Source organism: Lactuca saligna, chromosome 1 (genome assembly GCF_052625555.1).
Source record: "Lactuca saligna cultivar CGN05327 chromosome 1, ASM5262555v1, whole genome shotgun sequence".
Classification (NCBI taxonomy): domain Eukaryota; kingdom Viridiplantae; phylum Streptophyta; class Magnoliopsida; order Asterales; family Asteraceae; genus Lactuca; species Lactuca saligna.
Window position 1 is genome coordinate 31,853,941 of NC_136417.1, and position 25,391 is coordinate 31,879,331.

A 25,391-nucleotide genomic window follows, 5' to 3' on the forward strand; every position below is an offset into this window, starting at 1 on the left:
GTAGAAGTAAATATATTATTTTAAAATTGAAATTTAGTTTATTTATGATTGCACTTTAGGTTTAATATTTATTTAACCTTATTAACCAATTTATAATCATTATTAGAAAGACACTACAATTTATCACTTTTAACTATTTATAAAATATTTTTAGGGTTGTTTAAGTTAAAGTAAAATTTATATTTAAGTTGACCTTGTAATGTTATACTTAAATTAATAATTTAAGTATTTTATACAAATTGTTCCAAAATTGTATCTTTAAAATGATAATGGTTTACATCCAACAATATTTTAAAACTAACAAATTAAGTATGATATGTTAAAAGTTAACAAACATAACTTTATAAGTAGAAGTAAAGATATTATTTTAATATTGAAATTTAGTTCATATATGATTACACTTTAGGTTTGATATTTCTTTAACCTTATTAAACAACTTATAATTATTATTAGAAAGAAATTGAAAAGTCATGGGAGTTTCAAATGAATGTGGTGAACTGAAAAATGAATGGGAGTTTCAAATGAATGTGGTGAAAGGAAAAATGTTTTCTTTATAAGTATATACTAGGCGAATGTCCATGCGTTGCGCAGTGGGATAATTATGTAGTTGAATATGGTTATATATGGTTTAATGTATTGTGAATAAGCCATACATAAAACTTGTATGCGATTAAATCGCATGTATATTTTTTGATTTACAGATTTTTTATCATAATAAATAATGAAATTTTTTTACTATTAGTTTAATATTTTAAATGTAATTTTTATGTACATATTAGTATCTAATTTAATTAGTTGATGATTGATTAGATATGGATCCTCATTTGTGGTCGTCTATTTATGTTGAACCTCATAAAAATACATATTTAATGATTTTTGTTAGTTTTACTATTGAATAAAAAATGGTTTCGTATTTTAAGTAAATATAAAAAATCTCATTCTCAATATATTTTAAGATAGTGGCATATTTTAAGTTAATATAAAAAATCATATTCTAGAACTAATGAAAAGAAAAAACGGAGCCAAAATTTTTAACTAGAGTAAATTACATTAATGGTCCCTATGGTTTGGGGTAATTTACGCGTTTGATCCCTAACTAATTTTTTTAACTCGGAAAGTCCCTATTGTTTGTTTTTGTTACGCGTTTGGTCCCTACTATTTGTTTTTGTTACGCGCTTGATCTCTATTTTACCTAAAAAGACTATTATTTAAATAGGGAAAAATGGTGGAATAGGTAAGATAAGGTGAGGGGAATAGAGTTCGGGGTGTGTTTATTTAAATAAATTAAAAAATCAATGGCAAAATAGTCTTTTTAGATAAGATAGGGACCAAATGTATAACAAAAATAAACTGTAGGGACCTTATAAGTTAAAAAAATAAGTTAGGGACCAAACGTGCAAATTACCCTAAACCATAGGGACTATTCGTGTAATTTACTCTTTTAACTATAATAAAGTTGATTTCAATTAAAAAATGCTCAATCGAAAATAATATCATTCAATAAACATCATAAGATATTACGTTATATTCAAATTACATACATCATTTTTGTAAGAATCATTCAAAATATATGAGACTATAGTGCCTAATACAACAATATAATAACCAAATGACCCTAACATATTTTAAATGAAATATAATTATAATATATAATTTATGCAACTAAATTTTTGCACAACATGTGGGATTCGTCTACTATATAGTATTCTTCTAATATATTATATTACAGTATAAACATTATATTTGGAAAACCACTTTGAGTTTTATTGTAGTTTATAACATTAAATTTGTGATGGGTTGTATTTGACACACATTTTTGTATTTATATCTATATTATATATTTAAAACAAATATTATATAAACATCCAAACTAAATATTCATCTTCAAGTTTTCTTTCTTCGCCACGTAAACAAACTTTTGTTATAAAGCCAAAAATTGAATAAAAGACACTTAATTGTATGATCATGATATATTGTATTTTGATTTGGGCTTGTACAAAACATGCATGAACATATATTATTAATTTATCTCTTGTTTTGGGTAATTCGAATAAGATAACTTCAAATCCAACGTATCAGAAGGATTACCCATTTACTAAAGTCTAAAACCCAAAAACTCAAACATATTCTAATACCATACAAATGCATGAGGTTTTAGCAAATTATTATCTCATATAAATTACCATTGATTATGTGTGATTAATTATTAAGAAGGTGAAAAGGTTTGAGGGTTTCAAATGCATGAGGTTTTAGCAAATTATTGTGGGGGTTTCAAATGCATGACAATCAAGGGAAAATACATGCTTTATAAGTATGTAAGATAAAGATAATGATATATATATATATATATATATATATATATATATATATATATATATATATATATATATATATATATATATATATATATATATATATATTGAATGAAATTTTAGTTTATGTATTTTGCAATACAATATGAAAACTTGTAATTGTTTTGGTTAAATTTTTATTTCTTTCAAGTTTTACACCCTATTATTTGTTAAATTGCAAAAGGTTTCCTTACCGCAAACTAATTTACGATTAAAAAACTCAAAAATTAAGATCCCGAACTTGACGTTCAGTGTTTTAAAATTGTTATGTAGGTATATCAAAAGCAAAGAAAAAAAAAATAAAAACAAAACTACTTGGATGTGTCAAGCGTTCGAAATAATTTCTTAAACATGGACTCGATATTGATTTGAAAATACATAAAAGAGAACATTTGATATACAAGTTGCGAAATTATTGTCGGTTTATATCATATATAAGACTTTAAATAAGAAGAGACTTATATAAGTTTACAATTTACAATTGACCCGATTTCAAATTTGATTATGATCATTTAAAAGGAAAAAACTAGACCCAAGTTTTATTAATGTAACATATCCCCTAAATCAGTACAACGGATCATAGATAACAATGTTATATATCCCAGATATATGGATGAAGTTTTCAAAAGAATTGATTTTACCATACATAAAAACTTAACGGCACAGCTTGTCGCTCGTTAGTTATGTCACTCGTTGTACGATAATAACTAAAATATAACATGAAAACGAGAATATAGTCTTTTTGTTATTATCGATTTTTAGTTTTATTGTATGAGTATCTCCGGTTTCATTTTGGTTATGATTGGTGAGTCTTTCTTTTACTTATAAAATAATTATTCCCATCGCACACACCTTCAATTATTGAAATCTTCACTAGTTCTCCTGTATTCAAAAAGACTATGATTCTTTTATATATAATAATTCTTTAATTAGAAATCACATGTATAAAGAAGGATAAGGAACCTTACATAAAATAATGTTGCTTCATCTTATTTTATTAATTATATTTTTAGAAGACTAGAAACTAATTGGTAAAGTTGTGCTGATTGATTACAAAGACGCCATTATGCAATGCACAGAGTTAAATTTTATTATTTGGGGTTTACTTTGTAAGTTTTTAGTTATGTACGATCAATGTGTAGGTTTGTTATTAAATAAAATATCATTTATGTCAATTTTATAAAGACTCGCAAAATGTTAGAATCAGAAGCATAATATATTACTACAAGGAAAAAAAAAAGAAGTAGTGCCTTTGGGAAGGGGAAGGGGAAGGGGGTTTTGTTGAGTTTCCACTCACATTTTGTGTATCCTTAATTTATAACAAGGGCAACAAACTATATTTCAAGACACTATTTTAGCCTATTTTGGCTTTTGAACCTTAGAGACACAATCTCTTTAAAAACCAACCATTTACAAAATCCATTAACAACATTAACATTGATGGGTGGCGTTCTTCGATTTCTACTATTCGTGGTTCTCAAGGTCCTTGCTATGGTATTTGTAAGGTGTTGGGATCTTTGAAGGATCATGATTTTGACTTGCATACGTTCTGTCCTTTTTGTATTAGAGATGGGACGAGAATTGATTTCTGGCAGGATACGTGGATTGGTGATCATCCTTTTTTTTTTTTTTTTTTTTTTTTTAGAGGGTTTTTGCTCTTGATCTTCATAAGGTCGGTTCGGTTTCCTTCATGTTCTCGTTTAGGTGGTCGGTTGAGTCTCTCAGGAGGAGTCCGGGGGGGGGGGGGGGGGGGGTATCGAGGAGTCTCAGTGGAATGCGTTGATAGAATTGATGCAAGGTGTGGAGCTTGCTGATCGTCCATATCGATTGGGATGGTATTTGATCCTTCAGTTTGTTTTACAGTTGTGTCAGCCAAAGATTTTCTTGATAGCAACATGCTTCCTAGTTAGGGATGTTAGACCAGATGAAATTCTTGGATTCCTATCAAGCTGAATATCCTTCTTTGGCGTGTTAGCTTAGTTGCTAATCCTACTAGGGAGCGTTTGTCTACTAGAAGAATTTTAGTTCTTTCTATTATGTGTCCGGTTTGCTCTTCGGTGATGGAGAATATCGATCATTTGTTTCTGGGGTGCTCAATGTTGATGGATCTTTGGCATCAGATTGTTGTTTGGTGGGGTGTTCAGTCTCATATGCAAGTTAGTGTCAAGTCGTTCAATTCTTGGACTGATTCTACCAGGTTGATTACTACACGACAGATGAAGGCGTTTGATGCGGTTGTGGCTACAACTTTTTGGGCCATTTGGAATTATAGAAATTCCATTGTTTTTTGGGACAGGTAATCCTAATAAATCCCTTGTTTTTTATGATATTGTCGATAGGTCTTTCTTTTGGATTTCCTATAAATGTAGGGAAACAAGTTTTTCTTTGGTTAGTTGTTGCATAATCCAACTTTAGCTTCTTCTATTTTGCAATGGTTTTGTTGGTGTTGCTAGTTTTTTAATAAAATATTGTCGTTCCAAAAAAAAAAAAAAAAAAAAGACGTTTACATTTACAACTGTTAAGAGTTCATATCTTCTTGTTGTTGTGTGCATTCCATATTTTAAGCAGGAAACTTGTTTGAGGAAAAAACAATTATAAAGGAATAGAAAAAAATGGGTTTTGAATCTAAGAAACCTAGGTTATGGCAATATTTTTATTCCTGTTCACAAACCAATTAAAAGAACAGTCAATTATAAAGTAAAAAATCAGCTCTTTTTTTTTTTTTTTTTTTTTTTTTGTTTACTTTTGTCTCCAAAAGCCATGGCGTCTTCTAAGCTCCATAACACCCATCAAGTAGTCATCACAATAGCTTCCGAAGCTGGCTTTTTGATGGAGGATATCCGATTTGCACCAAACATGAGTATCTTGAATAACCGTATTCTTGTTATTGTGGTGATGTCTAATGTAATGTATGTAAAGTGGATGAATATTCTAATTGTATGTCTTCATGTTTAAAGTTAATTTTATTTGCAGTGTGATATTTGATTTGTTTTTAAGTATTCAGACATATGTTATATATACTTGTTATATATATTTGGTTGTTACACCGCATACATTTGTGTAAAATAACGACAATATCTCATCATGTCTCAAGTAACCAGTAACATGAGTGTCCTGAATAATAATGATTTAATAACTTTAGTGTCCTATTTAACAACAAAAACAGTTTGCTACCCATATTAACACAAAGTTAGGAAAAGAAATATACATGCAAAATTTATCCATTAAGAAATACTCGAGGGACTGGTTTTGTAACATTTAGTATATTATTAATCAATTAGTGGCATGTAGATACGAATGATTGTTGGCGCTTATAAAGACACCGACGGTTCTCCCGCAAAAATCACCCCAAAGAAAAAGGAAAGAAACCAAATTGATATTTCCGTTGATTTCCGCCATGATCGCTTCAACTGTTCCTTCTTCTTCAAAATCTTCAATCAACCTCCCAACCTACGCCACCCCTTTCAAATCTTCATTCCTACCTTCCTCATTTTCAGTTCCCCCAAGATTTTCTCCTTCAACTCCTCGATTTCAATATCTAACTATCACCAATGTTCTTAAAACCGAAGATTCCCCAAATCTCTCTTCAACCGCCTCGAATCTCGATTCCATTTTCTCCAATTCCAAACCGACCATCCTTGTCTCAGAAAAACTTGGAGATGCAGGTCTCGATCTTCTCAAAAGCTTCGCCAACGTTGATTGCTCCTACAACCTCTCTCCGGACGATTTGTGTTCCAAGATCTCCATGTGCGATGCCTTGATCGTCAGAAGTGGTACAAAAGTTAACCGTCAGGTTTTTGAAGCCGCCAAAGGTCGATTGAAGGTCGTTGGAAGAGCTGGTGTAGGTATCGATAATGTAGATCTACAAGCTGCCACTGAATTTGGATGCCTTGTTGTTAATGCTCCTACTGCCAACACTATTGCTGCTGCCGAACACGCCATTGCTTTGTTGTCTGCTATGGCTCGTAATGTCGCACAGGCTGATGCCTCCATGAAAGCTGGTACCTAAATCCCTCTCTCTTCTCTATTTTCCTTCCCCAATATCTGCCATGGATGACTTCTTCCTTCTCTGAGATGAAATTCCCCTGTTATCTCACATTCGTCAGATCCATCTTATGATCTGGAAAAAAAGTTTTCTGACACCAGCTACTTTTTACTCCTTTTACAGCTCATATCAACCAGATCTATCTCACAATCTGAGTTTTCAATCGTTTTTTTACAGGCAAATGGCAGCGTAACAAGTACGTCGGAGTTTCCATGGTGGGGAAGACATTAGCGATCATGGGATTCGGGAAGGTCGGATCTGAGGTTGCTAGACGTGCAAAAGGCCTAGGCATGCATGTGGTTGCACACGATCCATACGCACCAGCAGACAGGGCCCGTGCCATTGGTGTCGAACTCATCTCTTTCGACCAAGCCATTTCAACTGCAGATTTCATCTCCCTCCATATGCCACTCACTCCAACAACTTCAAAAGTTTTCAACGATGAAACCTTTTCAAAGATGAAAAAAGGAGTCCGAATCATCAATGTTGCTCGTGGTGGAGTCATTGATGAAGACGCCTTACTGAAAGCCCTTGATTCTGGAGTCGTTGCACAGGCAGCCTTAGATGTGTTCACCGAAGAGCCACCCAAAGATAGTAAATTAGTCCACCATGAAAACGTCACTGCAACACCTCATCTTGGAGCTAGCACAAAAGAGGCACAAGTATGATTTTAAATTGTAATTATAATCCTCTCACTCTCACCCCTTTTTAACTTAACCACGGTTAATTATACAAACATCAGGAAGGTGTAGCTGTTGAAATAGCAGAAGCTGTAGTTGGAGCCTTACAAGGAGAACTCTCTGCAACCGCGGTTAATGCTCCAATGGTAGCCCCCGAGGTTTTATCTGAGCTGGCACCTTACGTGGCACTAACTGAGAAGCTGGGAAGACTAGCTGTACAGTTGGTTGCTGGAGGAAGTGGGATTAAGTCTGTAAAGGTGGTGTACAGGTCAGCACGTGATCCTGATGACCTGGACACGAGACTTGTAAGGGCTATGATTGTAAAAGGCATCATAGAACCAATCTCTGATTCCATAATCAACCTTGTTAATGCTGACTTCATAGCTAAACAGAAAGGGTTACAAATTTCTGAAGAACGGGTGTTTGCCAACTCATCGCCAGGGTGTCCGTTTGATTCGATTCAAGTCCAGATAAGCAATGTGAAATCGAAATTTGCAAGTGCTTTGAGTGATAATGATGAGATTAGTGTTGAAGGGAGAGTGAAATATGGGACACCTCATTTGACACGTGTGGGGTCATTTGGTGTGGATGTGAGTCTTGAAGGGAACTTGATATTGTGTCGCCAGGTGGACCAACCAGGGATGATTGGAATGGTTGGGGGTATTCTCGGAATGAATAATGTGAATGTGAGTTTTATGAGTGTCGGGAGAACTGTTAGGGGGAAGAAGGCGATTATGGCGATTGGTGTTGATGAAGAACCGGACAAAAGTACCCTCAAGAAAATTGGTGATGTGGCAGCTGTTGAAGAGTTTGTGTTTCTTGGCTTATAATAAGATCTTATAGTGTTGTGATGATAGGGGCAAGTTAAGAGATTATTAGTACAAAGTACAATCCTCACAATGAAGAGTTTGAGGTCGTGTGATGTTGTGGTGTTTGTAATCTATTTATAAATTCTAGCTCCAAGAAAAGGAGCAAGTGATTGAGAATGATGTATGCATGGATAAAATGTTGTACATCTTTTTCTACTTTTCCAAGACCGAATAAAACGTCTAAATAGGCAAATTTCATAACTATCCAGATTAAGCACTTAACTCATCAAGTGTGAAAAAGAAACATTCCATTAGCCGAACGTCTGAATACAATTTTAAGGTGCTGACTATAGCTATTTAACATACTTGTTGTCAAGTATATATTGTAGTAAAATGGTGACCAATACATGATCAAAGTGGTAAAACGTCCAAAGAAACTGATCAAGTCCTGAATCTTCATTTTAGCTTCATGTGATGTACCAATCAGTTTTATCCTCATGCAAATAAATGCTCCTGATTATTTTCCTCTGAATACATATAATACAACAGATGCAAGTTAGTAAAATGAGTTGCAGGTAATAGAATAGAAGCTACAATGCAATGTGTGTGGAAGGATGTAGATAATGATTTACATACGTATTCATCATCAGAGTAATGTTGTCTCCTTTCAACAGAATCCTTCCTAAAATCCAAAACTTGAAGGTTAGAAAAAAGGACACCGAGAACAAGATCGATAGAAAGAAGGATAATCAAGCTAACTGACCTAGAGCCTTTCTAGTTTTCTTCTTTATACTGACTTCCTCTGCATCCTCAAGAACCAAATTCATGTACTCATCAAAACCCTACATCAAACAACCAAGCATACGAAATTGTAATTATCATCAAGTTACAAAATTACAAGTTAAAAGATCGTAAAATTCATGCTCAGGATAATTAGACTTACAATTATACGACCTTCGATCCTCAAATCCTTCTGTTCAAACAGCCATATCTGGATACGCGCTTTCTGTTTCGTACACAGCGTAAAACTCAGAAAATCAGCCAATTCGTCCAAACAAACCATTGAATGAAATTTAAAATGTGAGTAGAGCTTACACTTTGAAGGAATCTGAATATCAGGTTCTGGAATTAAGAGGAGAAAGTTAAAGATTCCATTAGTCGTAACTTAAAAATAAAAGTGAAAATGCGGGAAACCAATTAGGGATCCCAGTTAATTAAGTTGGTTTTGGAGAAGGAAAGAATACGTACGATAGGTTGGGTCATGATCCTCTGAACTTTAGTCGCCATGGCTGCTTGTTGAATACGAGACAGAGATCTTCTCCCGAGTCCTTTGGTTTCTGGCTGAGCGGAAACAAAACCCTAGATAGACGTAAACCCCTCTTTTCTATTCAACATTATGCATCAGTTACATGAATGGTCCCTAAACTAATATTTACATTACAACTTTGCTCCTCTACGAACAAAGTCGGTACCTAATTGATTCCATGTGTTTGATCATTTGTATAAACTAGTGAGTCCCTAGTGAACATGTTACTTTTTTAATTGGTTTTTTAAGGTTTTTTTTTATATATATATTTGGAATTCTAATCTAGGAATGCCTAGAAAGATCGTTACATAGGGACGCATTTATGGAAATGGAAAAGGGGATGAGTTGTGTATGTTCTCTATCATATCCTTCAAGGTGTGGATGTTCTTGTGGATGCAGACTTATAGTAATGCAACACTGTCGTGCATGGAGACTACATTTCAGTTGTTGCTAGTGAGAGAAGAGTCTGTTTATATATTTGTATAGAAAACATAAAGTATAGTATTATTTCTTGCATTTGACCTAATTAATGGCTAAATGTAAGCAACGAAAATGTACTCTTCTTTCAATTGAAATGGAAAAAAACAAATCCTTTTTGGAACCATAACTTTGCGCCATTTAGAAAAAAGGTTTGCTATCCTGCAACCATAACCAATAATTAGAAATCAACAAAGTCTATATAAATATCTACAATAAGTAAAATTTATAAGCAAACTTGTAGAAACATGGCTTCTTCCGATCACCACCAACAACGCATGATATCTCTTCACAACCTCCAGGTGTTGTCGCCCCACCACACGTCGTACCTCATATCTTTGGTTCACTACGACAACAGCCAAACGACAACTTTGGTGTTCCTGCTTCCAGACAACTTTTAGTGGTGGAGGAGAGCTTCTGAGTCAGTGACAGAAGGCCTTTTTTATTACCTACAAAAAATAATCAAGAATTGGTATTTGGAACCAAAAGGGGAAGGTTGTAGAAGCTTCTAAAATCTTTAACAATGCAAAGCCTTCCAATTAATTTTGTGTCACAATGAAGGTCTCTAGCACATGAATAACATTTGCTAAGTCAAAGTCAAATGTACAACAATGAAATCAATTTCTTCTATAGATTTTACTTCAAATGCCCATATAAATTGATGGTGTTCCTCGAAACCATCTATTTCCTACTATTTCCCTTAGTGCTTAAGTACAAATTGGTTCATAGAATGTAACATCTCAAATTTTAAACCAAAATTTTCAATTTTAATTTACCAAAATAAAGTTTCACAAACCAAGTCATCAAAAACAAAAGTGTTTAAAACAAACATCATCACAAAATGTCAGATTATTTCAAACTGTCCCAACAGCAAATCTCCCAGCAAGTGTGTACAATCAGACCTTTTCCTTTCCGCGGTCCTCAGAAGTACCTAAAACACATAAATCAACAACTGTAATCACAAAGATTAGTGAGTTCCTTAAAATACCACCTACATTACAACCTAAAATAAACATCTATGGGTTATTAGCAACATTTGGGACTATCAGCAGTCACAGTGGGAAACAACACAACATATAGGTTATCAACAATCCTGGAGACTATCCGCAGTGTCGGTCACACATACACAACATAATGTAAGATATCATTTGGACCCAAATGGTCACCACAAATATAGCTATTCTACCACACATGTAAGAATAAGTGAGAAAACTCACCTGATACTAATGATAGATAAATCTCTCACACGAACTATCGGAACTAGACTTCGCCTAATCCACAAAATAATTAACCCTACTTAATAATTAAGGTCCATAACTCAACTCGCGAGTATAAATCCCACAATTAAGTCCCTTAAAGGCAAAAAGACCATTTTGCCCTTCCCATTGTCCAAAACACTAAATCTTGACCAAAGGTTAAAAGTCAACGAAAGTTAACAGCTCAGCGCGTACATTAGGCATACTCTCTCTTACGCGGGGTGTACAACTCGATCAGCTACCAATCGGAGATGGGGCTGGCTATGTGGGGCGTAGCCAAGAGTACGCCCAACATACTCTGCCTGATCCAACTTCATCAACTTTTATGTATTAATCCATTAAGACACCTATCCCAATTTCAGGTCTGGCCATCCTAGGGTGTCTTAACCCATAAAGCCATCGACTTTAAGCATTTGCATGGATAGAAAGGACCCAATGCAACAAAATTTAACTTTCATCACACTCTAAGTTAATTTAATCATGCATGGACCAAAGGAAATGATCAAGCAACCATTTTATGAATCTACAAGACCTAAAATGCATGAAAGGACAGCTAATATTCTCTGGAGTGCTCATAAAACTCATCCATGAAGATCAAAAAGGATACTCATCAAGGTATAAACTTTATTCCAGAAAAAGATGAATAATGAGGAGTAGTTTTTGGATCCAAGAGCTTGCAAGCAACACCGCCTTCTTCACTAATCTTCTTATTTAACAAAAGGCCACCAAAATCACCACCAAGCTTCAAGATTTTTACTCACAAGGAAAACACTCGAGATTAGGGTTTGGAAGGAGTGTCAGATGACTATGGGAGGTCCAAAGGTGAGTTAATTTCTTTAAATAAGGGTGAAACCCTAAAATTTACGGTTTTAGAGATTGGGCTAGTACGCCCGGCGTACTATATGTATGCATGGCGTACTAACATGGACTCCTCGATCTGAACTTCTCACGAGTACGTCATGTGTAACCCGACTTAGTACGCCCAATGTACGACTGAATTGCAAAATTTAAACAACAAGGGACCAAATAAGCAAACTTTAATTAGGTTAAGGGCTTAGATAGAAATACCTAATAATCGGATGTTACAATTCTCCCCCACTAGAATTAGACTTCGCCCTCGAAGTGATCTTCAGGAAACATATCAGGATAGTGCTCGTGTATCTCAGACTTGGGCTCCCATATCCACTCCGAGCCTTTCCGGTGTTGCCACTGAATTTTGACCAAGTTCATTACCTTATTCCTTAAAGTCTTCACTCTCTGATCCAAAATTGACACGGGCTTCTCAACGTAAATCAAGTGATCATCGACCTGAATGTACTCCAAAGGGACCACAATTGTCTTGTCAGCTATACACTTCCTTAACTAGGAATTGTGGAAGGTATCATGAATCTGCCTCAACTCCTCTGGTAACTCCAACCATTAAGCCACCTTGCACACCCGGGCCAACACTCTGAATAGGCTGATAAACCTGGGGCCCAAATTGCCCCGCTTCCGGAAGCAGATAACACCCTTCCATGGTGACACGTTCATAAGTACCAAATCCCCCACCTGGAACTCTAGCTCAAAGCATCTCCGATTCACATAACTCTTCTGGCGGCTCTAGGCCATCAGCAATCTATGTCTAACCTGCTGAATAAGCTCGGTCATATTGAGCACCACCTTCACGTTCCCCATAACCCTCTGTCTAACCTCACCCCAATAAATAGGAGTCCTACACCTCCTCCCATACAGAAGCTCAAAGGGAGGCATGCAAATACTGGCATGGTGGCGGTTGTTATAAGAAAACTCAGCCAACGGGAGATAGGAGTCTGACACCTCCTCCCACCAAATTCAATGATATAGGCACGTAACATATCCACGAACGTCTGAATAGTCTGCTCGCTCAGCCTGTCCGTCTGTGGATGATATGCAATACTTAAGTGTATCTGGGTACCCAACTCCTTTTGATACCTCTTCCAGAACCTAAAAGTAAAATAAACATCCCGTTCTGATACAATCAAAGTTAGAACCCCATGTCGAGCCACCACCTCTCGAACATAAATCTCATAAATTTTCTATGCAGAAGAGCTCCTGCTAATGGCTAGAAAGTGAGCACCCTTCATCAAACGATCCACTATCACATAGATAGAATCAACACCCTTCGCATTCCTCAGAAACTTTATAATAAAATCCATGGTGATTTGCTCACACTTCCATAGTGGAACCTCTAAGGGATGCAACTTTCCATGAGGGTGCTCAACCATGACCTTTCAACAAGTCAAACATCGCTCTACAAACCAGGCCACATCTCTCTTCATACATCGCCACCAGTAACTATGCTTCAAGTCAAGATACATCTTGGTCGCCTGGATGAATGGAAAATCTCGACTTGTGGGCCTCCTGCATTAAAATATGCCGATCCCCACCCATATAAGGTAGCCATACCGGCCCATAAAGAGTCAAAAGCCCTTGGTTGTCGACATCAAAGGCTGAAATCTAGCCGATCAACGGCTCACTTTTTCGATTTTCTTCCTTTATGGCCTCCACATGTGCTTATTTGAAAATCTTTAAGATATGTATCATCAGAATTATCCTCATACACACATCCCAAATCGGGGCACTAACCGCCTCCTCTTCCTCGTGTTCAGGTTAGGTTGATCCATAAGATATCTCAGATTCTTATGGTCCGTATAGATGTTACACCGGACACCATAGAGATAGTGGTGCCAAATATTGAGGGCGAAAACCACTGCCCCCACTCCAAATCATGAGTAAGATACTTTGCTTCGTGAGGCTTCATCTGCCTCGAAGCGTATGCAATCACATGCCCCCTCTACATCAACACAACACCCAACACTACAACGGATGCATCTCAGAAGACCACGAAATTCTCAACTCCCTCAGGGAGGGCAAGTACCAACACCTCACATAGTGTCTGGTAGAGAGTCTTGAATGATGTCTGCTACTCAGGACCCCAATTGAGCACAACATCCTTCCTTGTCAACCTAATGAGAGGAACAACAATCTTGGAGAAGTCTCTAATGAATCTCCGATAATATCCCGTCAAACCGAGGAAGCTCCAAATATTATATGGAGATCTCGGTAGTCCCCATTGCATCACCACCTCTATCTTGGTTGGGTCGACCAAGATACCATTCTGATTGACGAGGTGTCCCAAAAATTGAACCTCGCGCAACCAAAATTCGTACAACATAGAGCCTCTCCATCCTCAAAACACCAATAATCTTGCGTAAGTGCTCCTCGTACTGCTCTCCGATCTTCAAATAGACCAGATTTTCATCAATGAAGATGATCATCGATCGATCCAACATGGGCCTGCACACCCAGTTCATGAGATCCATGAGTGTCGTCGGCGCAGTTGGTGAGCCCAACAGGCATCACTATGAACTCGTAGTGCCCATAGCGATTTCAAAATGTCATCTTCTGAATATCCTCCTCTCGTACCCTCATATGATGGTAGCCTGACCTCAAATCAATCTTAGAAAACCAAGATGCCACTTGTAGTTGGTCAAAGTGATCATCAATCCTTGGCAATGGATAACGGTTTTTCAGCGTCAACTTGTTCAAGTCTCGGTAATCGATGCACATCCGTTATAAACCATCTTTCTTTGTGACAAAAAGGATCGGTGCTCCCCAAGGAGAACTGCTCGGCCAAATAAACCCTTTTCCTAACAACTCTTGCAACTGAGAGGATAACTCTTGCATCTTAGGAGGTGCAAGACGGTATGGTGCCTTGTCAATCGTCGTCACTCGTACGGATGAGCAGGATCGTTGACTATAAAAGGATAAGCTCATAACCCCGATAGGTAAAACGCCTTCTCCAAGCTACGCTCATACACACTCTCTAAACCCTGCTCACTTAACCGACGGAGCGTTTTTCCGGGAGCCTTCTCCAGGGAAACGGCTGACGGCCTCTTTTCTCTGTGATCTTGTAGGAGCAACTCAGGGACTGTTGCTGAAGTCTACTTAGAGTGGAAGCAAGGTCAGATCAGACTTAAATAAGCAATTCCACCAAGTCCAACATGAAAAAATCCTGAAAATCCAAAGTCATATTGATATTGACCCACATTCTACAAAACAGAAGCATCACTCTAGCATACTACAAAAATAAGCACAAAACCAACTCGAATTGATAGAGCACAATTGGGAACATTTAACACATCCATCAATAGTATCAATACAAACTTGAACATGAATCAAACTTCAAGATTAAATACATATTGAAATCTATGGTGGGTAAGAAGTCAACCTTAGTAAAGCATTTGAAGATTAAAATTACTCCTGCCCATAGTCTTTTTGAGACATTTAAGTTTGTAACTAGCTTAAATTATAAGGTTGCATTGTCTAAAACATCTTTTGAGGACTAATTCATTTGTAGGCGAGTCATTGGGACAACACGGATGTTGTACTAGAAACAACACAACCCTCAATCCATCTTCTTCGCATCTAACTAAAGTCCATTTTCTATATTTAGTAACAACAGCTCATCCAAAATGATTCTACCTTGCATATTACATTGTTTGCTTGTGGCTTGATTAATATTTTTTTAAGTCACTTGTTTAATATTTTTTTAATTCTGAAAAGGGCATGGTAAGGGTATCTTTGTCCAATTCTGAAAGCCTCTTGAATATGTTGCTAATCAACTTGGGCCAATTTTACATGACTTTATCAAATTTATTGGAAACAAAATCCCAAATCTCTTTAACAATTCTAGACAACTCTTTCACTCATCCCCTTAAATATTGAGGCCATTGGTATGGATCTTTCTTTTATTGTTAACAACATTATAAATTTGACAATATGATGGTGTTTATAGATAGCAACAGAGGGAGACCTTTACAATTATATATATATATATATATATATATATATATATATATATATATATATCAAAATCAAAATCAAGGTTCATATTATAGTATTTTGAATAGATAGGCTCTTAGCATGTGGATTAAAAGAAGACAAAACTTCAAAAATAGTCCCTGTAGTTTTCAAAAATCTGAAGTTTAGTCCCTAATCTTTAAAATCTCACAGATGGTCCATGTGGTTTCAAAACTTTTAATAGATGGTCCTTTTCGCCAACTCCGTTAGCTTTTGGCCGTTAAGTGATGGACATTTCTATCATTTCACAATCATATGGACCATTTATGAAGTTTTGCTTTATTTAAAAAAAGAAAAAAATATAATTATTTAATATTAAATGCTCTCTCTCTCTCTCTCTCTCTCTCTCTCTCTCCCGTTGTATAATTGGAAGTCAAACATTATACAAACCAAAAATACATTGCTGTAACTACAATTTTAATTAGACGAAAGAAGATCAAAGGCTTTTTGCATTGTAGAATCCATTGCCACACCCACCCTTCACGTTTTCTGTTTTCCTTTTCTTCTTTCACTGTCAAGAACAACCACCACCAAGGAGTGTTGTTGTTGTTGTTGTTGTTGTGACCACCGAACACCACTAGGAGCCACCTCTTCTCACCATTTTTACCAATCAGCAACAACCCAAACACACCCTTTAACCACTGCCAAACCTCCTCTCTCTTTGCTTCTTTTCTCAGATAACAATATCCCTACCAGAGGTGGCATCAACTTCCAAGAACCACCAACTGCCATCCCGTCCTCCCCCTATGACGACGAGCAAAAACCAACCCTTATTATGAGATCTTGACAAATTTAATGATTTGTTTCTTATTGCTATCGATCAAAAGCAAAAAGCATCATCTAAATCGATCAACCAAATTTAATCTCAAATTTTGAGAATGAAATCAGATCTCAGATGAGCTGGAATCGATTGAAACATAATCGATTGTTTACAACAAATAAATCAGATCTTTTATCACATAATCGGTTCTACTTTTTTCTCACTGGTTTTTCTTATGGTTTTGGGAATGGAATCTGCAATTATTAGCTACACTTTGGCCAATGGTTCTATGTTTGTAATTGTTGCACACACCAACTGATCAACATATTGCTCCAAAGAATAATCATCTTCTAAAATGTTGTTTTTTAATTGGATTTGTTATACAGTTTGTAAACCCAAATGTGCATATCGACGCTCTGCAACATCACACAATAAGCCATGAAGGGGAGGTGGAGATGTTGGCAGAAAAAAGAAGAAGAAAGGGAGGGAAAGAGCAGAAACAGCACAACAAGTGGGGGTTTGTGGGTTTGCTCAACAATCGAGGGAGGGGGGGGGGAGGTTGACAACCGTTTTTTCCAATGGGATCTCTTCATCAACTATTAGCTTATCTTACCGGAGCTGTGGCTTTAGGAAAAGTAGGAGTCGAGCAAAACAATAATAGAGGGTGTTAGTGGTGATGCGTCTTAACAAGAGAGAGAGAGAGAGAGAGAGACCAATTAATATTAAATAATTATATATATATATATATATATATATATATATATATATATATATATATATTAAATAAGGCAAAACTTCATAAATGGTCCTTGTGATTGTGAAATGACATAAATGTCATTCGATTAACGGTCAAAAGCTAACGGAGTTAGCGAAAAGGACCATCTATTAAAAGTTTTGAAACCATAGGGACCATCTGTGAGGTTTTTAAAGATTAGGGACTGAACTTCAAATTTTCGGAAACCACAAGGATCATTTTTTATGTTTTGTCTTAAAAGAAATATTAATTCCTTAGAACTTCAATGCCACCGCTTCATTTATTAAGAATCAATCCATCAAATTAATATATATGAAAATATTGGAACAAAATAGTTAATGATGGGCCCCTGCCACATGCAACAAATCATAGTAATAAACATAAAGGAGAGGGTATAATTACCATACATATTAAATACTCAAACTCCAACGTATTACCAAAATAACTAAGAACATCCATAATGGCCAGTTCAATGGGAAAGTTGGATTAGTTGACAAATATCTTTGTCGTTTAATTGATGAAAATCCATTATTATGGTATGTCACATTAGCATTCAATTGATTTGGAGTTCAATGGTTATTAAATTTTTCAATGGAAAAAGAAATGTTTGTCAGTCTTAAATAATATTATAAATTAGCATTTTTAGTATTCTTATTGAACTTTTTAAAGTTCACAGCATTGTAGGAAATAAAATGATAGAGTTGTATTAAATATAGAATAATTATATGACAATCCATTAAACTCTATAAAATTTAATACATTGTGGATGTCATGATCCATATGGAATATATCATCAAGTCAAGTCCACATGTGGCTTTTCATAGTGATAAAAAAGAAAGAAAGGAATTGGTTCAAATCCAACAACCAGAACTTGAAGCAAGACCCTTCGTAACTCCACTTTAGGGTATCTTATTCATATTTTATGGTATCTAATATGCAATTATATGCTTCTTTAATAAAAAAACGGTTGCCTATTTTAATGACAATTTAGTGGATGTGCTTCCACGCACGATGAAACATCCCACAAATACGGTCAAAAAATTTCGTTTTTACATCATTAATGAAACCATAAATATCATCTTCATGTAAAAATCATAACCCATGTATCTCAAAATGTTATAACAACTATCAATCATAACAACCTCACATCAAATATCATAGTAAATATCACAGGCTAGAAGTTGTGGTGTGTGCCATGTAGTCATCCCGAGCTCTTCCCTTTGCTACTGGAAGTACCTGAAACCAAAAATTGAAACTATAAGCACGAAGCTTAGTGAGTCTCCCCAAACAACCACATATCATATATACATGCAACTAGGAGATAAGGGCCCCGCCCACACTCTGCTGACTATGAGATATGGGTCCAACCCACACTCGGCTACTATGAGATACAGCCGCTGCCCACACTCGACTATTATGAGATACGGGCCCCTCCCACACTCAGCTATTAAAATACCAACAAGTATCACACAGACAACAAGTACATCTACAACTATCAAACATTTATATATATATATATATATATATATATATATATATATATATATATATATATATATATACCATCCACAAATAATGCTATGAGATACGAGCCCCGTCCACACTCTACTAACTAGGAGATATGGGCCCCAACCACACTCAGCTACTGTTCATACACATAACATATACGAGACGACCTTAGTGCCTTCGACCCATTCTACTAGAGGAAAACTCACATCGCAAGATTGACTGCTGAAAACTCGAGTGAGAAATCCCTGTCTGATGCTTCGATGACTCTCCGGCTATCAGTTCCATAATAGTACTTAATCAAAATATGATAATCATCTTTAAGGTAAAATAACCATTTTACCCCTTGTGAAAGCCAACGTCCTGGTCGAAGTCAAAGTTAAGGTCAATTCCCAGTCAACCCAACTCATCGAGTTATCTCCCAACTCGACGAGTCCCTGTAATGCTTAAACTCGTGGTTAACTGAGTCAACTTGTCGAGTTCTTTTACAAACTTGTCGAGTTCTTCCTGTCATACTAATTGGGACAACCCACTTCAACCCGTCAAGTCCTTCCCTGTACTCGTCGAGTTCCCCTGTCTGAATGAGCCATCCTAAAGGATTAAGCTCCTACCTTTCATATCTATGCTCCAAACTTCATCTACATACCGGGGATACACTCTTAAGGGTAAAGTTTCCAACTTACCCGTGCTTAGTCCTTCTTAATGGGTTTAACCCAAACCCTAACATCTTTAAGACATAAATCTTGATCCATAAGCCATAACTCCTTAAACCAAGGCGCAATATACTAGATCTTGGCTGATATCATCTGTTAGACGCGTAAAGTCCCAATCTTTCCTTCCATGCATGGTCTTTTAGGGCTAAAAAGACCATGTTCTTGCATACAAGCTTGCATGGGGCTTCCGTGGTCATAAAGTTTTCACCTTTATGCCATGGAACCCTTCATAGATTCCAGATTTGAGATATAAGTCACTTGGGACGTCTCAATCCCAATGATCAAGGTTCTTGAACCAAAACCTTCATAGAATGGAAACAAATAGATCTAAGAGGATAATGATCAAGTTAGAGACTTGATTACTAGAAAATGTAGCAAATGGAGTGTAGTTCCTGGATCTACTTCTTCCCCATTGAGGCTTCTATCTTCTTCTTCTTCTTCTTCTTCTTCCACAAGCTTCAAAAGGCACAAATAACACTCAAAATGGCAAGAAATAGCTCAAGATCACTCAAGGTGGATTAGGGTTTCAAGATTAGGCTGTGGAGGTGATGGAGGTTGGGGTGGAGACTTGATATGATGCTTAAATAGGGTGCAAACCCTAAAGATTAGGGTTTCTTCCTGACGGACCTACTCGTCGAGTCAAGGCTTTCAACTCGTCGAGTAGACCACTTAAAGCCCGTGTCCAATCTGGCATCTACTCGACGAGTTAGGGCTACCAACTCGTCGAGTAGCTTTTACAAAATAAATACTTAAATAAATTAAATGCGTAGCAGGAACGAGACGTTACACACAATTATCAATGTTGTGAATGAAACATGTTGGTAGGGCCGACCCACTAAATGGGCGATTTGGGCTCAGGGGTAGGCATCAAATTTTCGCGGGGAGGGGGGGGGCAAAAAATTCCAGTTGATAGTATATACTAAAATTGCCCAAGAATGTCGCCCATATCTGATATCTATTTATGGCGTGAGAAAAAAAGTTGGGTGAAAGCAAGTGACAAATAATCATCAATCACGCATAGAGAAAACAAACGTCTGTTGCTCCTGCCTCCTAGAGACCCTTTGGCATTGATGTCGATGGGAGAAATCAATTCCTACCTAGAATACGTCTCCCTTAAATAAAAATTAAGAACAAATTTCTCTATTTTTCACCTTCAGTCCATAAATCGATAATACATAGCTCTCAATCCTCAAATCTCAATTTCTTATCGGTTGACACTTCACACTTGAATCTTGAGTCTTCACGGTGACGATATAGCAACGATTTCTTTTATCCGGTCTGGTTTGAAGGTTTGATTTTTTTATAATCTGATACAGGAAAGCTGATTATGAAATTCTGATTTATTGATTAGGGTGCGATTCGTTTTTTGCTGTTTTAGAAATCGGATTTGGATTAGTTCATGAGCTCAATTTCGAAATCTGTTTATTAAGGTTTGTTGGAAATTTGATTTCTTCTCAATTTCTTCTTTACCGATTCACTAATTTAGATGTGATTTGTTTTTGTTGTCTGATTCATAAATCATATTGGGATCGGTTCATGAGTTCAATTTCAAAATCTGTTTATTAACGTTTGTTGGAAATTTTAATTCTTCTCTATTTCTTCTTTAGTGATTCACTAATTTGGGTGTGATTCGTTTTTGTTGGCTGTTTCAGAAATCCGATTTCTCCTCTATTTATGCTCGATACCTACTTCAGCAATCAGGAGTGGATGAGTTCAATTTTGAAATCTATTCATTAGGTTTGTTTCAAAAATTACTTTTATTTCTTATCTATTTGGTTAGAGTAAACAAGAATCAAAAGTCAAGGTATCTAATTTTTGTATGTGATTGGTGCTCGTTATATGTTCTCAAGTAAGAAGCAAACTTTTGATTTTATTTTATTTTGAATATCTCAAATATGATCTTGAATTTCCTAAAAACCATATTTATAATAGAAAAACAATTTGATGAAATGCAATATTTTGAATTTATTTTTGGTTTTTTGTTTGATAGTTCCAAATAAATTTGCTTAGTTGATAATGAATTAAAAAAATGTTGTTTAAATATTGAGTCCAAACTTAACTACCGATGAAAAATATAATGTTGATGTAATTAGTTTATTTATTGAGTTGCCAATTTTGCAGAAAAATATTGTTGAATGAAAACGTATAAATGTGAAAGTCTTTGGACATCTAATCAAATAATGGAGTATGCAAGAAGAATGGATATGTTCCTTAATGTGTTGATTGCATAGAAGATATTGTTAAGGGGTCATTCCGTAGATTTTTTTTTTCAAAATTGAAGCTCTTGAAATCCTATCTCCGAAGAATAATGTCTCAAGAAAAATTGAATGGATTAATAATTTTAAGTATTGAAAGTGATTTTTTATAAACTATTGAATATTGTAAAATAAGAGATGTTTTCTCATAAAAAAAATACACAAAGACATCATTTTAGGAGATTTTTGTAGGTTTTTTATTATATTATTTGTTTGATTCTAACATTTATTGCACTTTTGTTTTATAAATCTTTTATGCATACGTCTCCTGTATCGTATTGTACATATATAAGAGCATAAAATTTTTCTCGCCCGAGTAGTAAAAAACAATGAATCGGCCCTACAAGTTGACTTCACCATCTTCTTTGTGAGCTTTCGCTCTTTGATTATCAAAATCTGCAATAGCTTATCGTAATAATATGCAATGGTGTTTACCTTTTGTCCGGTCTTTGCTTAATATCAATGGACCAATCATACTAAGATTGACATTTACTTAGTGCAAGACAAATTAGCAAACAGGAGATGTTCACTTTCTTATGTACTTTGTTCTTTTGATTATGGTATACCTTAACTAAAAGCCTTCCATCTTGTCTTTTTACTAATTTTCATTCCAAATTGAATGTTCACTCTTCAATTCAACTACGATCAAACGGAAAGAAAATATTAATATATATTACACTTTACGTTAGACTTTTCTTGTTATTTGTATGTAGCCTGTATATAGCTCTTGCCAAATGGCCCATTGTCTTGATGTTTTTATTGTACCACAATTGCAATACAATTCACTTCTAGAAAATATACCGCGAATTGCAACACTTAGCATCATTAAGAAGCTGATCATAAATTGATCAAATGATGGAAAAGAGCAAGAAACAACCAAGAAACACTTCACATATTAATTATGTTCTTACATAAAAACGTTCCGTGCTCGGGGTTTGATGTCGCCAACAATATACCAGTTAACGTGACTTTAGAGAACTCGATTTGGGTTAGTGTTGTTTGTTGGAAGGGCATTACAAGAGAAAGAAAAAACGAAGGCTGATTTAAGGATGTAGAAGGAAAATGGGACGGTTAAGGTGGAGGTTGGAGAAGGATACAATTTCTTAAAATATTGTTAATTTTACATATATAGAAAAGTTTAGAATTTAAAAAAAGACAAAACTGCAAATTTGGTCCTTGTGGTTTTCAAAAACCTTTGGATGGGGTCCAAAAAGTTTCCAACTTGCATGGAAGGTCCAAAATCAAGGTTTTTCTGAGTTTTTGGTCCAAAAAAACTTAAAAAGACGATTATGCCCTTTTATTTTCTTTTTTGTATTTTTTATAATTATTCTAATGATGTTTTAATTAAAAAATAAAGAAAAAAGAAAAAAAAGTATCCCCACCCTCTCTCTCTCTCTCTCTCTCTCTCTCTGAACCAACACGCCTTAAGACACACACACACACATCTCTTGAGCTCTCCGACAAAACTAACACATATAGAGAATCGATATCTCAAAACCCCCATGTGTATCTCAATCTCTAAAAACAATCGATTTTCAATCCATCTGTATGAACGATCGTTGTGGTGTTTTGGCTCCATCAAATCGTCGGTAGTGTTACAGTAGTGGTGGTTGTTTTATGGCTCTCCGATGAACGGACCTGCGTAAGGGATGCACCTATGTTTTACTATGAAGACGAAGGTTGATGATGGTCTGGTTGCGATTTATTCAAGACTTGTTCACATACCCATTCCTATTTACTCCTCCTCCTCCCTTCTTCTCCTTGTTCGATTCTAGTCGATTTCAAATGGGATTTTCAAGATGTAAATTGGGTTAATCGATCAAAGGTTGTAGTGTTTTTTGATTTAATTCGTTGGTGAAATTAGTATCGAGAGATGGAGAAGCTGAATTTTGTGAAAAACGGTGTCCTGAGACTGCCACCTGGGTTCAGGTTCCACCCGACGGATGAAGAACTTGTGGTACAATACTTGAAGCGCAAGGCCCAGTCTTGCCCTTTGCCGGCATCCATCATCCCTGAGGTCGATGTGAACAAGTCTGATCCATGAAATTAGGGTTCTTAAGAACTGGTCAAAAATTAGGGCTCGTCACAATGTCTCAAGCTTTTCTTCCTTTTCCTCAGTACCTCAATCGGAGAGGATGTTCAGTGGTGATGATAGTGAAAAAGGGCATGTAGGAGGTGAGATGACAATGGTGAAGAAACTATGGTCTGTCACTATCTCTCAAGCTTTCTATCTGTTTATCAGCGAAACTATCTTGTTGTAATCATGTTAATTAAAAGACGTAGAAGAAGAAGATGATTTGGGAGATTCTTGAAGAGAAACCATGGTAGATCGTAGGATTTAACAGGGACAAAAATTCCATCTACATCCTCCGTATTCTTCATAGATTTCCAAATAAACAACCATCATAATCGCAAAAGGGCCGATTGGGATGATGATAAAAAACGCAGATGAGATTTTTGAGAAGACGAAGAGAGAGAGAGAGAGAGAGGGGGGGGGGGTGGGGTGGGGATACTTTTTTTTCTTTTTTCTTTATTTTTTAATTAAAACATCATTAGAATAATTATAAAAAATACAAAAAAGAAAATAAAAGGGCATAATCTTCTTTTTAAGTTTTTTTGGACCAAAAACCCAAAAAAACCTTGATTTTGGACCTTCCATGCAAGCTGGAAACTTTTTGGACCCTATCCAAAGGTTTTTGAAAACCACAAGGACCAAATTTGCAGTTTTATCTTAAAAAAATTAAAAAATGTGGCAACAACTATGCCACATCAACAACATGAACTAGTTAGGTTTTATACCATATAAACAAAAAAAGAATATGATTGGATCGTTCTTATAAATAAAAAAAACTATATTTATTTTGAATAAAAATGGTAAAGTTTCACACAATTTACTTTTAAATATAGAATACCTGATTTTGGAAAGAAAGTTATTGATTGCTTCCTACATATTTGCATGGTGGATGGTTGCAAAGTAATTGTGTGGTTGGTGGGTTTGCTTACAATAATCCTATGCGTATCTGATGATATCGACCATTTCTTAGTACGACACGTGTCTCCTTTCCTTCTTGCCACATGGCCCACTTCAACTCCTCTCGTCCGTCAAGATTCATGGTGGTCTCCGTCAACGGACCCACGTTCACCATAAGATATTTTTGTTAAATAACCCAAAGTACTAAAGCCTTTTTTTTTTAATTTTTGTTAATTTTTATAAACTCACACAACACTTAAATAAAATTATACCAAATCTTTGAGTATTATTATTTCATAAAAAACATGGTGTATGAATTTTAATGTATTCGGTATACGTTCTTGTTTTTAATTCATCACATGCTAAACACATTGAACAAAAGATATCCATAGAAAACACATGCAAACTCTAATTCCTATTTGTGGATGTAGGCAGCATGTGGCATTAGCATAAAAAAGACAGTTTTATTACATATAGATTAATAAATATATTAAAAAGATAAGCAATTTTATTTAAAGAGTGTATGAATTATTGGAGGAATGGAGGTCACATGAGCAAAAATATGAACCACACACGTTGGTATTATTATAGTTGTACTTGGGGTCTGGCAACCACCAGTTTCTCCGC

General features: G+C 35.6%; 2 protein-coding genes across 2 annotated transcripts; one reads left to right on the forward strand and one right to left on the reverse strand.

Moving 5' to 3' along the window:
- Positions 1-5,665: 5,665 nt before the first annotated feature.
- LOC145031363 (D-3-phosphoglycerate dehydrogenase 3, chloroplastic-like) lies at positions 5,666-8,062 on the forward strand. The gene is made up of 3 exons (XM_078979907.1): positions 5,666-6,352; positions 6,574-7,058; positions 7,139-8,062. Exons 1-3 carry the CDS (start codon positions 5,749-5,751, stop codon positions 7,904-7,906), a joined length of 1,857 nt encoding a protein of 618 aa, XP_078836033.1. The 5' UTR covers positions 5,666-5,748; the 3' UTR covers positions 7,907-8,062.
- Positions 8,063-8,176: 114 nt separating this feature from the next.
- Positions 8,177-9,262, reverse strand: LOC145031374 (uncharacterized). The gene is made up of 6 exons (XM_078979916.1): positions 9,134-9,262; positions 8,981-9,007; positions 8,829-8,891; positions 8,649-8,727; positions 8,522-8,567; positions 8,177-8,412 (listed from the first exon to the last, which is right to left on the reverse strand). The coding sequence occupies exons 1-6, from the start codon at positions 9,170-9,172 to the stop codon at positions 8,403-8,405; spliced, it is 264 nt and encodes an 87-aa protein (XP_078836042.1). The 5' UTR covers positions 9,173-9,262; the 3' UTR covers positions 8,177-8,402.
- Positions 9,263-25,391: the final 16,129 nt, after the last annotated feature.